The sequence below is a fragment of the Dromiciops gliroides genome, chromosome 3, assembly GCF_019393635.1.
Source record: "Dromiciops gliroides isolate mDroGli1 chromosome 3, mDroGli1.pri, whole genome shotgun sequence".
Classification (NCBI taxonomy): Eukaryota; Metazoa; Chordata; class Mammalia; order Microbiotheria; family Microbiotheriidae; genus Dromiciops; species Dromiciops gliroides.
The window spans coordinates 271,952,678-271,971,081 of record NC_057863.1 but is presented as its reverse complement, the minus strand read 5'-3'; the positions used below and the strand labels follow the sequence as shown (position 1 = coordinate 271,971,081).

The 18,404-nt window shown below is 40.7% G+C and overlaps 1 protein-coding gene across 1 annotated transcript in view; it reads left to right on the top strand.

The window, feature by feature from the left end:
• The first annotated feature begins 772 nt into the window (after positions 1-772).
• HUNK (hormonally up-regulated Neu-associated kinase) overlaps positions 773-18,404 on the top strand; it is a 150,932-nt gene continuing 133,300 nt past the window's right edge. Inside the window, 1 exon segment of the mRNA XM_043994873.1 lies at positions 773-1,101. Within this exon segment, the coding sequence (XP_043850808.1) occupies positions 829-1,101 (273 nt within the window). The 5' untranslated portion in view covers positions 773-828.

Sequence of the window (18,404 nt, the reverse complement as noted above, 5' to 3'; positions counted from 1 at the left end):
TCCCTGAGAGAGCCTCAGTCAAGCAAACCTCGCCGCTCCCCAGCCAGGCAGAGACAGGGAGGGGGAAAAGGTAGACAGGCAGAATGAGTGCCGAGAGTACCCGTGAGACAGAGGGAGACCAGGGGGAAATCCTGAATAGAAAAGACAGCAGCAACTCTGGCTTTACTCCGTGCCTGAAAGCAAACCCGACTGGAGCTGGTTTCTCTGTTTTCTTCTGAATGAGATGCAATTCCTGGCACGCTGGAGCCAGTTGATTGTTGTCGTGACCCAGCCGGTAGGGAAACCCGGAGGGGGAATCCTATTCCAGTGAAACAAAACCAGAAAAACCATCAGACCTTCTCGAGAGGAACTTAATTGGGGAAGGGGGTAAGGGAGGTCTAAGTGAGGTTTGTGTCTTTTCCACCTTGGCCAGCAGACTCTCCCTAGAGTAGAAGAGACGGGGACTTGGGGTGGGGCCAGCTAATCTTTTCATTACGCCCCTATTGTCTCTTTTACGGGGGGGGGGGTAGAAACAGAAAGGAGGGGGTCTTGAGGAGAGGAGGGTGCATACGTGCATAGCAGGAGGCTTCCCCGGTGGATGAGTGAAGCGCAGGAGGAGCTGGAGGAGCTAGCCTGGGACTGGACAGCTCTGCGGCCAGGGGTTGGGGTGGGAGTCGAGGCCAATAGGAAAGTGTCAGAGGCTGCTGGGTCCCACCCGGGCAGGGGGGAGGAGAAGGGGGAGGAGAAGGAGGAGGGGCGGGGTGAGCCTCCGCGGGCGGCGGCGGCAGCGGCAGCGGCAGCAGCAGCTTCAATAGCAGCAGCAGCAGCTGGAAGAAGACAAGGAGAAGGATGCCGGCCGCGGCTGGGGACGGGCTCTTGAGCGAGCCGCCCGCGCCAGGCTCCGGTCTGGGAGGAGGAGACGGCGGCGGGGAAGACGCGAAGCCTCCCCTGGCCTCGGCGGGAAGTTTCCTCCCACCTTGGGTGAGCGCGGTGTCCAGGGAGCAGCTCCGAGACTTCCAGCACAACAAACGCGTCGGCAACTACCTCATCGGCAGCAGGAAGCTGGGGGAAGGCTCCTTCGCCAAAGTGAGAGAGGGATTGCATGTGCTGACCGGAGAAAAGGTGAGGAGGTCTGGATCCCCGAAAGTTGAAAGGACGGGTTCCCCACTCCCTAGCTGCCTCTCACTGTCCAGGAGAGGAGAGAGGCTCGGGGCATGGAGGTGGGAGTCCAAAGTTAGGGCCACTCACCCCCTGTAAGGGGGGACTAAGCTGGAGGGCAGGCTCCCCTGTACTTTGAATCACAGAGCAGGGCGTCCCTGACTCGTAGGTTAACCTGATGGATCACATAGGGTTAACATAGCCCTTGTCTTGCCTCTAATCTTTTTCCATTCCTGTCGTAGCTACTGATTTAGGGATCTGAACAGAAAGGGGGTGAATAGGCCAGTGACCTTAAATAATTTACTGAACTACGTCCTTACCCCATTTATCCCAACCCTAACTCTACCTCCTGGGAGACTGCGCTGGCTTTTTGCCTTGGTGGATCTTTCCACCAAAGAAATGGTGAAATTCTCTTTCCCATCTTGTCCCTTCCCCCTCATCCCCCACTCCTTTGCTGGGAAAGCTGAGTAGAGGAGGTGGGTCTGGAGTTCTGTAAAGGGGTAGGGTCCTCTGCTGGACTGGCTAGGGGATTAAACAGATTATCTAACCATTAAGGCTTTCAGAACCTGACACCTCTCTTGGGTACTAGGAACTGGGGGTGGGGGTTGGGGGAAGGGGGCGAGATAGGGATGGGGGTGGAATTGGGGGAAAGCTCATGGACAGGAAGGAACTATTTCCTTTCTCTGATAGACAGTGTTCCTAGAGAGAGTCTGAAGACTGGCTCTGAGTGTAGTTAAGATAAAGTACCAAAACCGTGGTACTTTATCCTCTCCACCTCCTTCCCCAATTCTCTCAGCCTTGTCTTTGCAAGTTCCCATTAGAATGCTTTTAAAGAAGTATTAAGGTTCTGTCTTAACTGTGTTCATACACGCACACACACACATACCCATACATTCAACACGTGGAAGGAACTCTCCCTCCTTTCTCTATCCTATCCAAGGGGTTACAGAAGAATCTTACTCCAGAACTACTGCAACTCTTCCTGGGAAGGTCACTTCTGAACGACGTGAAAGGAGATAATGCCTTATTTAAAAGTGAACGCCAAGCTAGTAGATCTGTTTGACTCTAATAGGTTTGCAAAAGTCGGGCTCATCAGAAAGGAAAAGCCTGAGAATCTCAGAAAAACCTGTTCATTACTTCCTGACAACCAATATCCCGACTATAAAAATGTTTCAGTGATCAGATGCAATGCCATGAACAACTTGTTGAAGAAATTCTGAGATATACATCAGGGTTTCTGGGCTTCTTGTTGGATCTCTATCCAATAGAAAGTGGAGCTCCCCTCTCTGTTAACACAAAACAATAATGATAATTTTCTAAAAGCACCCTCAGGACTCACCCATATTTGTTTCTTTCCCTGCTGCTCAAAATCGTCCAATTCCCTTTACTTTTATCTTGTGCCCTCTCCAACTAAGTTAATAAAGGGATCCCTGTGATGCCTGCTGTCTTGCTGGATTCTTGTGAGGGATGCCCATTTCTTTTGTGCAGACACTGCTGGAGTAAGTAATTATTTTAATAGTGGTTTTGCGTTCATTGTCCACACCAAAAGGGAATGTTGGATGAAGAGTAACTGAAATGACTATTCCAACAAAAGCAGGGAAAAAAGACTCCAAACCTCATTCTAGTCCTTTCCAAAGTGAGCTAGTTTGTTTGTAGAGGGCTTTGCACTTTATACATTAAAATCTATTTAGTTTAGAGTATACAAATGGATCGAAGTATGCTGTTCCCTAATTATAAATGGGAATACTTTTGTTGCTCTGGCCAAGGATGCCATCATTTCTTTGCAAACTCCCATTTTCAACCTAGTAGTAGGCATTTGCACTCTAAATGTAGAAAAAGTACTGAGATTTTTCTATTGATAGCAATAGAAAGCACTGCAAGAACACACCTTCCTACCACCCACCCTAGTTTTTCTTGTGTTCTTTCTATTTTTACTTGTTTAGCTAGATCTCATTATGATAACCATTGACTTGTTGCATATATGTGTTAGATAGATAGACAGACAGACAGACAGTCAGTCTTTTGGCTTTTGCACAGCTATACAAGATTATGATAAAAATATGGACCATATTTGTGTTCTTGAATTTCCACTTGAGAATCAGATAATATGCCAAAAGCAGTGTGTAACTATCATTGCATCCCCCTCATCTCTCCTTCCGCCCAAGTTAATCTTTTTGAAATGAAGCAATAGTTTTAAAATCTTAGAAATAGGAAGACTTGGAGATTAATTAGGTTATTAAAAATTATAAGTCATTTGATTTGCTCTAGAGACTACCATGCTAAATCTGAAATTTAATACCTTCATTTGTTGACTACAAAGAAACATCTGGTGTTATTCATAGGTATTATCTTTCAAATCTAGCACCTTCTAGGACTTGTCTAATCAATGTAGACTTTGCAGATTTCCCCAGGATCAAAAGACTAATCTTTCACAAATGTACCTAGGAAGAATCTTCTTGAGCATCTTAATGAGATTCTCTCTCCACTGACATCTCCTATTATCAAGGTACAAATGGAGGTAGTCTGTGTTTTTGTGCCTCCATTTGTGGTTTTCTTGGCAAAGATACTGGAGTGCTTTGCAATTTCCTTCTCTAGCTCATTTTACTGATGCAGAAAGGTTTAAGTGACTTGCCCAGGGTCACAAAGCTAGTAAATATCTGAAGTCAGATTTGAACCAAGGAAGAAGAGTCTTCCTGACTCTAGGCCCTGTGGTCTATCTACTGGAGCACCTACCTGGATGCTAAAACACCTGTTATATGGTTCCTTAAGCACTGAACTTAAAAAAAAAAAAAAACCTTTCTATTAGAACACCTAAGTTAGGAGAAAAAGCAAAGAGACTTAGAAAAAAGTGGAAGGAGGAATTAACAAGTTCATGTAGAGGGGCTAAGCAGGGCTGGATCTACATTGAAGAGCACAAGAAAGGCCATTCACCCTATGAATCTCTTCTGCCTGGTATTCTTTTACTTGGGCTTAATATTACCATTTCTCTTTGATCTTTTAAAATTCAGATATTTTATGGGCATAGGGCATAACTTGAGAGAAGTTGTCAATATTGATATAGGAGAAACCTGTATTTTTACATCCTTACCTTAAAAAAGGGGTACCTGGGGCATCCTGAGAGAACTGGATACCCAGGAAGGAACAAGAAGGAAGGAAAAAAGCATCTATTAAGCACCTACTGTATATCAGCTACTTGTGAGGACACTGAAGTAGACAAGTTAAGTGACTTGCCCAGGGTCACATAGTTAGTATATGAATCCAGATTTGAACTCAAATGTTTCCAGGCACCAAGCCTAGTGCTTTATCCACTTTACCACCAGGTTGTCAAGAACCTCAGTAGGGTAATGGAATTGTGATAGAGAAAATGGGGGATGCAATATTTTGCTTTTTGTGTTGTTTTATTTTTGTTTTTGTTTTTGTGGGGCAATGGGGGTTAAGTGACTTGCCCAGGGTCACACAGCTGGTAAGTGTCAAGTGTCTGAGGCCAGATTTGAACTCAGGTACTCCTGAATCCTGGGCCAGTGCTTTATCCACTGTGCCACCTAGCCACCCCTTTTGTGTTGTTTTATGACAGCCTCTTGGGTAGTTTATGAAATAATATAAATTTTTTTCTTGGGGAGATTTTAAATCAAAACCCTTACCATGGGGTTTACAGAAAGTTTGTTCATACTGAAACATAAATATGGTGGACTTGAGGAGACAATATATCTGTCTTTCTGTATGCATGTTCATATGTATGTATATATGTGTATATACACATATATGTATACAGACAGACATACTTTTTTCTCAAGTCATTTAAACTTAGATCCTCCTAATTCCAGGACTGGTGCTCTATTTACTGTGCAACCTAGCTGCCCTGATGATGTAGATTTGAAATTCATTTCTTTCCCTTCTTAGCAATATGACCCTGATCAAGGGACTTCATTCACCCTCAGTTTTCTCATCTGTACAATGGGAATAGAAAGCTTTTCTAAAGTGACAAGTATTGTACAAGGTGCTCAAAAAATCTTAGTGCAGTTTTGGGCTTTAGTGGCTTAAAACTGCACTAAGATTCTTAGGACACCCTGTACAACTCAAATGCTTTGTAAGTAATAGAATACCTGTAAGTCTTTGGTGTTTTGTTGGTTTTTTTAAAGTAGTTTTACCCTGTTGTTATGTCAGAAAGTTTATTGTTTGTGACATTTTTGCTAATGTGTGAAGTGCAACCAGACTTGGTTGTTTATGAAAAGCCTGTGTAAACCCTATTTATGAAAAGTCTTCAGGTAGATTCCTAATGGTTTTGGTGGGAATCCTGTAGAGTTTTGTTTGAGTCATGACAATGAAATGGGGTCCTTTTTTATGACTTTCATTTCATGTTTCAATATTTTCTTACCAAGAAGTTAACCTTCTCACTAGTTGTATGGATGAAATTATTTATAGACAAGCTTATCTCCTGAAGTTGTTTGAGTTGAGATTGGCCTTTTATTTCTTGAAATAAAGTACTGGGAAAAGAAAGAATAGCTATTTGGAAAACGTGACTACATTGGTTCTCCGTTATCTTTAAGGTGAATGAAGTCTGTTGGTTGGACTTGAGGTTATTCAGTTAATCATATTAAGCTCTTACAGGACTTGCTCTTAGCCTATGGCCAATGTTTTTTTAGACTGACACTGATAAAATACTGGGCAAAGAAACCTGGATGTAAAATATGTATGTGTTTACATAAATACACATATATTTTAAGCTACTATTCCTTGAATAATTATTTGCCACCAAAGTCCTTGGCAACAGCAAATGGTTCAACATCAGAAACTGATATCATTTTATTAGTGGAAATGACATTAAAGAAGAAGCATTAATACTTGCTTTGCTGCTTTACTCTAAGGACCAGTGCACTTTTCCATCTGTGTCATTAGCCCCATTAAAATGTAAGCTTCTTGAGGGCAGGCATTGTCTTATTTTTCTGTTTGTATACTTAGCACTCAGCATAGTGCTTTGTACATAGTGCCTAATAAATGTTTCTTCCATTCACTCATGTAAAACACATCTGACAAGGAACTTTTTAGAAATAATAAACATTTTTATTTACAGTTTTGAATTCCAAATTTTATCCCTCCTTCCCTCCTTCCTCTCCCCACTTTCTGAGGCAGTAAGCAATCAGATATGGGTTATACATGTGCAATTATTTAAAACATTACAATATTAGTCATTTTGTGCAAGAAAACTTGAATGAAAGAAAAAATGAAAGTGAAAAATAGCAGCTTCAGTACGTGTTCAATTAATATCAGCTTTTTCTTTGGAGGTGCATATTATGTTTCATCATTAGTCCTTTGGGATTATCTTGGATCATTGTATTGCTGGGAATAGTTAAATCATTCACAATTCATTAAATAATATTGCTGTCACTGTGCACAACATTCTCTTGGTTCTGCTCACTTCACTATACATCAGTTAATACAAGTCTTTCCAGGCCTTTCTGAAATCATCCTGCTTGTGATTTCTTATAGCATAATAATATTCCATCACCATCATATACCACAGCTTGTTTAGCCATTCTGCAATTGATGGGTATTTCTTTTTTTCTTTCTTTCTTTCTTTTTTTTTTTAGTGAGGCAATTGGGGTTAAGTGACTTGCCCAGGGTCACACAGCTAGTGAGTGTTAAGTGTCTGAGGCTGGATTTGAACTCAGGTACTCCTGACTCCAGGGCCGGTGCTCTATCCACTGTGCCACCTAGCTGTCCCGATGGGTATTTCTTTGATTTCCAATTCTTAGCCACCACAAAAAGAGCTGCTATAAATATTTTTGTTCAAATAGGTCTTTTAGAGAAGGAAACTATTCAGATGGAGCTTCTTGATTTCTTGTTGAGAAGGAACTTTTCTGAAGATCCTTTTTTCCATGGATTAAAGAGTATGTGGGGCAGCTAGGTGACGCAGTGGATAAAACACCAGCCTTGGAATCAGGAGGACCTGAATTCAAATCCGGTCTCAGACATTTGACAGTTACTAGCTGTGTAACCCTAGGCAAGTCACTTAATCCTCATTGCCCTACAAAAATCTTTTTTAAAAGAGTATATTATGTTTCTTTAGCATTCAAAACTTTGCCCTCCATCCCTTTTCCAGTCGTCTTATAGCTTAAACTTCTGTCTCCCCTGCCACTTCCTCTAAGATCCAGTGCCTAGCCCTCTTGCTGTTCCTTGAACAAGAAACTCCATCTCTGGACTCTGGGCTTTTTAACTGGGCATTTCCCCATACCTGTAATGTTCTCTCCCCTTATCTTTGCCTCCTGGCTTCCTAGACTTCCTTTAAGTTCCAGCTAAAATGCCACCTTCTAAAGGAAACCTGTCCCTGTCCCCCTCCCCCCTCCCCAATGATAGTGCCTTCCCTCTGCTGATTATTTCCAATTTATTTTCTTTATAGCTTGTTTGTACTTAGCTATTTTCATGTTGCCTCCACCATTAGTGCCTGAGCTACTTGAGATCAGGGTCTGTCTTTTGCGTTCCTTTGTATCCCTAGCACTTAGTAGAGTGGCTTACACTTAGTGAACACTTAGTATTTATTGATTGGCAACTTTACTGACCATAAGAAGAGAAGGCTTAATATTATTTTTCTAATTACATGACAGTAGTTTGGAACAAATATGGTAGAGCTGTAAGGGGTCATATCTAGTCCAAAGGTCTGAAGCAAGTGACTGTTAACAGTCCCTAGAGTGGGTGAAACCAGATTAAAATGTAATTGGGAAATATTTAGCAAAATAAATAAAAATACAATAGAACATAGATAATGTTAACATGTGGTTTTCTAAGGCAATGTGTGGCCTCCAGGAATCCATATTTATGGTTTAGTTGCCTCCTTTTCTATTTGAGTGATACTTCTGATCTAGTTCAACCCCCCCCCCCACCTCATCCCCCCTTAGTTTGCAGATGGGGAAACTGAGGGTCAGAAAGGTTGAAGTTACTTGCCCAATACCAGAGCCAGTGAATATCTGAGCCTCTACTTACATCTAGGTCTTTGGACACTCAAGTCTGATTGATATTCAGTCTGTTATACCATTTTTCTTCACCTATGATCTGTTAATACTTCTGGAAAGATCACAATTTAATAATCACCTTTACCTCCTGGGATATAGTGTGGTTTATTGGAACAAGCACTGCAATTGAAGGCAGAAAACCTGGTTTGAATCTGGGCTCTGCCACTTTGACCAATCCACAAACATTTATTAAGCACCAATTGCTTTGCTATATTCTGGGAGTACAAATACAAAGAATGAAACAATCCTTATTCTGCTGTCTGGCTGACCTTGGGGCAATTCACTTTCCTTCTCCTGGACTGTTTTCTCATCAGTGCTAAGAAACTTTGGGGCAGCTAGATGCTACAGTAGATAGAGTGCTTGGATTGGAGTCAGGAAGACTTATCTTCCTGAGTTCAAATATGACCACAGATACTTACTAGCTGTATGACCCTGGACAAGTCACTTAACCCTGTTTGCCTCAGTTTTCTTACCTGTAAAAAGAGCTGGAGAAGGAAGTGGCAAATCACTCCAGTATCTTTGCTGAAAAAAACAAAACCAAAAAACCAAATCGGGGTCATTAAGAGTCAGAAATGACTGAACAATGAAAGATAGGAGGATTAGACTAGATGGTCCCAAAAGTCCCTCCCAGTTCTATATTCTCTGGCAAAGAGGTAGCTAAAAACTGGTCTTTGTTTAAAAATAAATCTGTTTTCACTTTCTTTACTGCTATTGTTGAGCTAAAAAAAGGGTTGCCTGGCTTAGTAAATTGCTGGTAGTCATAGATTTGACAGGTTAGTGCCAAATACCTGGTGTGAAGTACTTACTAAAAATACAATTTACTATGCTTTGTAATGAAGGAAAATGACTAATTTTGGAAGTGACCTTTTGAAAGATCTGTTTTTAAGAAAGTATTTCTGGAACAAACAGGTGCTAAATTCTGTACTTGAAAATGCTAGAAATCCAGGGGTATGATTGCTATGGGAAACAAGTAATCTTTGGAGAACTGGAAATTCCTATTAGTCCTCAGCAGGAACTTCTCATGTGTCTGCGAAAGGATTTTGCAAAAGCACCTGCCCAGTGTGTAATGTGTAATCTGTCAATGCATATACTTTCCAAGATTACATGCTGTGGTGGCTGTTGGCAAATTCTTTCCTACAAACTTCCTGCCCTGCCTCACCTTTTGAAGTACTTGTGAATGATTCGAATGGCACATGAGGCTGTCTTCTGCAGTCTTCATTGACACAGTTTTCATTGACTTAAAAGAGCTCACGGAGACAACCGAACAGAGCTGTGCCTACATAGAGGAATATAACTTTAAATCTCTGCAGGTGTTGAATGACAGGAACTAGGCTTAGCATCTATGTAGACTAACTGAATACAGAGTTTTGCACGTTGCGAGACTATTCCAGGGTAGCCTCACTGATCAGCTGTCACAGTAATTTTTGAAACTGAAAGCTCTTTGAATTGGCAGCCATAGATTGGGACTGTCACAGAGCTCTCTGAAGGCTGTGATTTGGGACAGTCTCATTTAATTTGCTGGGTAGCTTATTGGAGATTATGAAATCGAACGAGCATTTACTAAATGTGAGGTACTATGCTAAGACAGAAGAAAAATGGTGCTTGCACTCAAGAAGTTTACTACTGAAGTGATTGAGCATGTGAAAAAGAAATTTCAAAATCCTTCCCATTGGAGGTGGCATGTGGATTGAGCCTTAAAGGAAACTGGGGGTTTTAAAAGGTGAGCTGAGAAGTGGGGCATTCCTTTGTGCAGAAGGACAAATCTGTACAAGGGCACAAGTGAAAGAGTTGGAATGACACCTTAGGGCAACAGCTAGTAGAAGCATTAGGCTAGAACATAGTGCATAAAAGGAAGTGATGTATATGCAATAAACCTGAAAAGGAAGGTTGAACCAAACTGCGTAGGGCTTTAAATTCCAACCTGAAGCATTTGTATTTTATCATAGAGTCAATAGGGAGCCACTGAAGCTGATTGAGCAGAAGAATAATGAGGTCAGACTTTCATTTTAGGAATATCAATTTCATAGTGGTATACAGGATGGATTAGATTTGACTCAGTTCTCTATATATTTTAGAAATGAGATCTTTAAAAGATACACTTGCTGTAAAAATTGTTTCCCAGCTTTCTGTTTTCCTTCTAACCTTGGTTGCATTGGCTTTGTTTATGCAAAACCTTTTTATTGTTTATTTTTATTTTTTCTAGTTTTCAACATTTGTTTATATAAGATTTCCAATTTCAAATTTTCCTCCGTCCCTCCCCCCCCCCCAGACAGCAGGTAATCTGGTATAGGTTATAGATACATAATAACATTAAACATATTTCTGCATTAGTCATGTTATAAGAGAAGAATCCGAGCAAAAAGGAATAATCTCAGAACAGAAAATCAACAGCACCAAAAACAAAAGAAATAGTATGGTCCAATCAGCATCCATATTCCACATTTCTTTTTTTTTTCTTTTCTGGATTTGGAGAGCCTTTTCCATCATGAGCCCTTTGGAACTTTCTTGTACCATTGGATTGGTGAGAAGAATCTAATCTATCACAGTTGATCAACACATAATGTTGATGATACTGTGTATAATGTTCTTCTGGTTCTGCTCATTTCACTCATCAGTTCATGCCAGTCCTTCCAGGTTTCTCTGAACTTCTCCTGCTCATCATTTCTTACAGCACAATAGAATTCCATTACATTCATATATCACAACTTGTTCAGCCATTCCCCAATTGATGGGCACCCCCTCAATTTCCAATTCCTTATGCAAAACCTTTTTAATTTAATATAATCAAAATCAGGTTGGATGATTAGAGAAGAGGAAAACTGGAAGCCATGAAATTATGGCAATAGTCTCCTTAGGGTCTCAATAGTGTGTGGGTCAGGTGATTAAAAAAAAGAAAACTTTATACTCCCCAGCCCTACTCCACGAATGTGCTACTCCAACCCTGACTACCTGTTCCATTGTGCCCTCTGGAATTTCATGCTGAAAACATTCCACATCATGCTGGGCTTCTTTCTCTTATGTTCTTTCCATGTATCCTTCCTTGAGATTTGATTGTGTCCCATGCAATTCTCTTCAGTGTTGGTCATACCTTTTCTCATGCATCCTACCCTTTTCCTACCCCAAACTGATCCTGGAGGGGTATCTGACTACCCCCTTGTTCTTCACTTCTACTTCCAGACTCCCTTTATCACCATCATTCAGTGACTTCACCTCCTTTGATGTCCACCCTTTTTCAAACCAATACTCTTCATGGTGGCTGCTCCCATGCCATTTTCTCTCCTTTTTCATTGTCTTCTCTTCTCCAGCTCCTGCTCTTATATAATGAACTTAAATATTAACTTTGATGCTCTTTCGATATCCCTATCTTCCAAATCCTCAGCCTCTTTGACTCCCATGACTTTATCTTCACTCTACTTTAGCCACAGATAGGAACTATCACTCCCTAAATCTCACCATTACCCACAAGTATTGTACTTTCTTCATTGGAAACCCTGACATTAGTAGGTCTTAATGATTTGGGATTTTCTCTTCTTCCTCTTTTTTCTCTTTTTTTTTTTTTTTTGCAGGGCAATGGGGGTTAAGTGACTTGCCCAGGGTCACACAGCTAGTAAGTGTCAAGTGTCTGAAGCTGGATTTGAACTCAAGTACTCCTGAATCCAGGACCAGTGCTTTATCCACTGTGCCACCTAGCTGCCCCTTTTTAATTTTTTTAAAATTATTTCTTATAAGGGAGAGATAGTTAGCTGAGTGAAGGGAGGGAATATAGGGAGAAACAGACAATGCAAATACAAAATCTAAAAAAAAATTTTTTTAAAAGAAACTAGCATTCCTCATCTTATAATTTCTTCCTATCATCCATCTCTCCCTGTACCTTTACCCCTGTTAGCTTATTCTTTCCTCTCATCAAGACTTTCAAACCCTCTACCCTTCATTACCTTTTCAGATCATTATCTCCACTCTTACTTCATTTTCCTCTCCCTCTAATCTTGACCATATTGTTAGTTAGGCATTTCAACTCTACACTGACCTCTTTTCTCAAATATCTGACCCCGTTATCTTACATCCACTCATCTTTTGCCAGATCTCAGCCCTAGATTACTCCCACCATCAAATTCCTCTTCTCCAATTCTAGGTCTGCTGAATGGAGCTAGGAGAAGTCACACAATGATCCTAACTGGATACATTATAAATTCATGTTATCCAGGTTCAACTGGGCCCTTACTTCATCAAAGGAAGTCCTTTTATTCCTTCGTAATTAATTTTCTATCTCATTCTACTCAGAAGCTATTCCAAACTTTCTCTTCTCTTCTCAAGTTTTCATAGTTCTTCCTCCCTCCTCAAATTGAGAGAGGGGACAGTAAAAGTAATTGAAATCCAGAAACAATCCCTAAATTCTCTTTTAGCCAAAGATTTTGATCGCTATCTAGTCTTTGACTTTAATTATTGCCAAATTATAAATCAAGTTGATTTTAGTTTTGTTCCATAAGGAAGTGCAAAAGAACAACTAAATAACCATGAAGAAAATTAAGGAGAAAAATGGGGCTTGAATATTAAACAAAGGAAACAAGCAAACCCCATAACAACCAAAAACACAAACTTGATTAATAGCATCTGGATAATTGATTAAAATTTGTAGTTATACCATGCTGACCAGGTCCACTACAAATTCATGTTATCTAACCTCACTTGCACCTTTATTACCACAATTCAATGCTTTTATTCCTCCTTAATTGAATCTCTATCTTACTCCCTACTGCATCTGTTCCAAACCTTTAGCCACAAAGAAGATGCTTAATCAGGGCTTATTGATTTATTTCCCATTCACTCTCTCCATCTTCTCAACTAAGGACTTCCCATCACACTTTACCAGGAAATTAAAGACATTCACCATGAGCTCCCTCTTCTCCCCATCTCACAGCCCCTTAAAACCATCCCCTAATTATGTACATTTGCTCAGCAAACATTTATTAAGTTATGGGCACTGTAATAAGATCCAGGGAGTCAAAGAAAGACATGACAGCCCTTGCTTTCAAGGAATTTAACCTTGAATGAAAACAACTGTGTACAGATAAGATATGTACAAGATAAATTTTAGATAATTGATAGAGGGAAGGCACTAGCATTAAGAGAGATTGGTAGCGTCTACCTGTAGAAGGTGGAATTTTAGCTACAACTTGCTGGAAGACAAGAGATGTCACTAAGAAGGCAGGGGATTCCAGGCATGGGGGACAGCCAGTGAAAATGCTCAGGGTTGAGAAATGGAGTGTCATGTGGAAGAACAGCAAAGAGGCCAATGTCGATGGATCCAAGTATGAAGATGAGTAAGGTCTAAGAAGACTGGAAAGGTGTTTGTGTGTGTGAATGTCATGAAGGGCTTTGAATGCCAAACAGGATAGTATTTTTGATCCTACAGGTGATAGGGAGCTATTGGAAATGTATGGAATAAGAAGGAGGATGTGTTCAGACTTATGCTTTAGAAAGATCACTTTGATAGTTTAATGGAGGTTGGATTCTAATGGTGAGAAGATTTGTGGCAGGATAATCAACCAGCAGTCTATTAAAATAGTCTAGGTGTTGGGGCAGCTAGGTGGCGCAGTAGATAGAGCACCGGCCCTGAATTCAGGAAGACCTGAGTTCAAATCCGGCCTCAGACACTTAACACTTACTAGCTGTGTGACCTTGGGCAAGTCACTTAACCCCAATTGCCTCACTAAAAAAAAAAAATAGTCCAGGTGTAATGTAATGAAGGTCTTCCACAGAGTGTTGCAAGTGTCAGAGAGGAGGAGAATATTAGAGAGATTACAAAGGTAAAATCAACAGGACTTGATAAGAGATTGGATAAGGGGAGAAGTGAGAGTGAATAAAGAATTGAATATTGTACTCAAGTTATGAGCCTGAGCGACTGGAAGGATGGTGATGCCCTCAACAACAGTATTAGGGATGTTAGGAAGAGGGTAGGGTTGGGGTGAAAGATAATGAACTCATTTGGACATATTGAGTTTAAGATATCTATGGGACATCCATTTGAGATGTCCAATAGGCCATGTGAGTTTTAAAAATTGTTTTATTTCTTTCTTTGTGTGTGATGGGGGAGACATGATCTTGTTGATAGGCAATGGGGAAGCAGCCAGGAGACAAGAAGAGATTGAAGATGTGAGAGGGTGAGGGCAAAAGAGAGGAGCAATCTGCTCAAGAAAACAGGATGAAGTGGGATCACTTGTCTATGTAGAGGAATTGGCCTTGGCAAGGAGAAAACCTAGCTTTTCATCTTAGACAGGGGTGAAGGAGGAGATAGTGGTAGAAGGCATCTGGGTGATGTAAGATGAAGAACAAAGGAGAAAAGGGAGCTTTTTTTTTTTTTTTTTAGTAAAAGATGAGTCACAGTTCTTAACTCAGAGGGTGTGGAAAAGGGAAGCTATGGGAGGTTTGAGGAAGGATGAAAAGGTTTGGAAGAGCCACTGTGCAAAGTGAGATAGTTAGTCAAGTAGGGAGGTTAAAGGATTGCCTTGCTGGAGCAAGGGCACAATTGTTGTTATAGAAAATAAATCTGCAGTGGATTCCATGAGCACAGTTGTGTGACTTTCTCAAGCTTCATTTGGCCACATGTGAGTAGGAGTGGAGATTAGTGATGTGATAAGGGAGTAAGAGACTCAAGAGAAGAGGGTAGTTCACCAAGATGGGTAAGAGAAGAGAGTGAAGCAAGTACAGGGGTGATGGCCTGGGAAAGCCTTGAAGGGTAGAGGTCCCAGTGGGGATGATAAACAAGGTTTGTTGAAAGGCAGAAGGAAAGGTGGAATGATGACAGATTGTTATCAGATAAGACTTTTTTAGCGTTCATGGAGATGAAAGTGGTGCATTTGTAGGTGATGATGGAAAGATCTAGGGTATGACTGTCTGGGTAACTTAGGGGAATGGAGGAGTAGGTCATGGGAAATGAGTGAGTTGACAAATTGGGAAGTTGGGGTGATTGGGAGAGTATGGAGATAGAGATCTTGGAATCATCTGTACAGAAATGATCATTGAACCCAGGGGAACTGATGAGATAACCAAGTGAGATAATGCTCTAGAAAGACCAAGACAGCCTTGGGGGACACACACATAGATTAGAAATCAAAGTCGAGAACACAGTAACCAAGGTGAATCCCCCCAGTTTTGTCCTAGTGTTGGGAATTTAGAATATATTGACATTCATTATCTTTGGTGTCCTCTTTCTTTGTATGTGCTGCCCCTGTGGCAGAGGTAGCAGTTTCATCTCAGGATGCTTTTTTTCTTTTACCCCAGAGAATATGTCCCTCCTACTCCCTGGCCACACATTAGGTGCAAAAATACCTAGTTATTTCTGTGAACTCAGGACACAGAACTCAGGACCCAAACTGCAGTAGCCTAACAGTACCCAGCACTGTATCGGAAATAAAACCTATTGCCTGGATGAGAAGAAATAGAGAAGGGAAACACTGTGATCTGAGCGTTCTTGGTCATGAGGAGACCCTCCTGGGCTCAAGAGAGTAGTTGGCTTTTTCTACCTCTATAAACTGTTTTCATCTCTCCACATGATGCCTGTATTTCTGCTTATATACCTGATATGCTACTAGGTATCAGAATGTGAAAAAGTGACTAACCTAGACTTTTGAGAAATATTTTACATCATTATAGGAATTTTAAAAGACTTTTGGCTCTTTGGAAAGTGTATCAACAATGCAACAGATGGGAGAAGTTTGTTATTTGCAAACAGTGCTTTTTTTTTTTTTTTTTTTTTGCCGTTTCCCATAGCGATAGGAAGATTTGGTTTTGGGTGCTTTGAATATAGTCTCCATAAAAAGTACATCAATATCTGAAGGCAAATCACTGTCAAAGTTTTCCATAATTCTTGTTTTCGCTCTTGCTTGAAACTTTCGATTCTTTCTGTGATTCTACCTTGGTTGGCTTTATTCTTTTTATATCCCAACTTTTGAGTAATTTGCCAGGCTTTCTTCTTGCTTCCTTCAAGATGCTCTTACTACCAAAGCCTTTCAAGTTGATATCTCCCTGGCCTTTTGGAGAGACCTATATATAGAATATGTTTCTACAGAGTTGTACGACATTGATTGGGCATTCACTGTGTACAGATCACTAGACTAAGTACCGTGAAGAGATACAGAGAAGTAGAAAATGTGGCATCTCTTCCTGAAGAAGGGAATTATTCTGTTTCACAGATGACTAAGAACAAAGCCCTTGGCAGGCTTGGAGGCAGCAGGCTAATCTCGTGAATTTGTGGTAGAATTAATGAATGCACACTGTTTTGGCATTAACTTTCTTTCCTTCTTTTCTATATGCTAGTTTCCTGAAAAAGCCTCTGCTGAAATATTGTTCTGGGGGGCAGCTAGGTGGCACAGTGGATAAAGCACTGGCCCTGGATTCAGGAGGACCTGAGTTCAAATCCAGCCCCAGACACTTGACACTTACTAGCTGTGTGACCCTGGACAAGTCACTTGATCCTCATTGCCCCGCCAAACACACACACACACACACACACACACATTATTCTGAGGCTTCATTATGGTATGGAACCAATCAACCCTGGGTTGTCTAAAACTGGGTTAGCCCAGTGCCTGCTCTGGCTGATCTAACAAATGAGAAGGGTAGGGATTGCTTCATTCTTTGTACCTGTATCCCTATCACCTGGCACCTGACACATAGTAAGCACCTAATAAATACTCATTAAACTATTGTGCTATAAGAAATGACGAGCAGGATACTTTCAGAAAAACCTGGGAGCACTTACACAAACTGTTGCAAAGTGAAATGAGCAGAATCAGGAAAACATTGTACACAGTAACAACAACATTGTATGATGATAAACTGTGAATGACTTAGCTCTTCTCAGCAATACAATGATCCAAGAATATTCCAAAGGATTTAAGGATGAAAAATGCTATCTACCTCCAGATAAACAACTGATGGTGTATAAATGCAGACTGAAACATACTGTTTTTACTTTTTAAAATTGTTATTCTTGGGGGTTTTTTGGGTCTATTTTCTTTTCCAACATGACTGATATGGAAATATTTTGCATGATGCACATGTAAAATCTATATCAAATTGCTTGACTTCTTAAGGAGGGGAGAAGGGAGGGAGGGAGAAAACTTGGAACTCAAAAATTAAAAAAAAAACCAAGTGGTAAACATTTTTGTTTATATGTACTTGTGAAAAAATAAAATAAATATTAAATGGAAAAGAAAAAATACTCATTAACTGATTGCATATGGGCTCCAGTGACAGACTGTGTGTCTGGCATGAGGACTAGCCTAGCAGCCTTCATTTTCTCCTCTCTCCAATCTGTCCTCCATACAGCTACCAGACTGATATTCCTAAAGCACAGGTGATATTTCTGCTCTAGAAGTTTCACTGTCTCCCTATTTCCAGAAAAAATACAAATTCCATTGCTGAGTACTTCAAACCTTGTATAATCTATCTCCAACTGATCTTTCCCACCTGATTTCACATTATTCCTCCTTATGTACTCTACTTGTTCTTCCTCATTCATGTCATTCCATCTTCTACCAGTGCCTTTGCTCTTTACCACTGTGTTTGGAATCTCTTCCTTCTTCCAAGGCTTAGGTCATCTGCTACTTCCTCCCTCACCTCTACTTCCATCCCCTAGTAACTTTGTACTTACAGTTTATTGTTGGTTTGTTTGTTTGTTTGGTTTTTTGCAGGGCAATGAGGGTTAAGTGACTTGCCCAGGGTCACACAGTTAGTATCAAGTGTCTGAGGCTGGATTTGAACTCAGGTCCTCCTGAATCCAAGACCGGTGCTTTAACCACTGCACCACCTAGCTGCCCTGTACTTACAGTTTATAAAGCTCAGATTTACTTCTCTCTGTGTAGGTTGTATCCCTCCCGGTAGAATATTTGCTCCTTGACAGCAAGGGCTGTTTCATCTTTTGTATCTCCAGTGCCTACATAGTGCCTTGCATGTTATAGGTGTTTAATAAATATTTGTTGAGTGGAATTGGAGAGGCTCATTATCTGGAAGGTTGCCAAGAAGGTACAAATTGTTTGCTTAATTTGTTGTTTATTTGTTTATTCATTTTTAAGTCAAATCTTTTGCCCCCTTTTTGGGTTTTCTTGGCAAAGACATTGGAGTGGTTTGCTATTTCCTTCTCCAGCTCATTTTATAGGTGAGGAAACTGAGGCAAACAGGGTTAAGTGACTTGCTCAGGGTCACATAGCTACTAAGTGCCTATGGTCAGATTTGAACTCAGAAAGAGAAATATTCCTG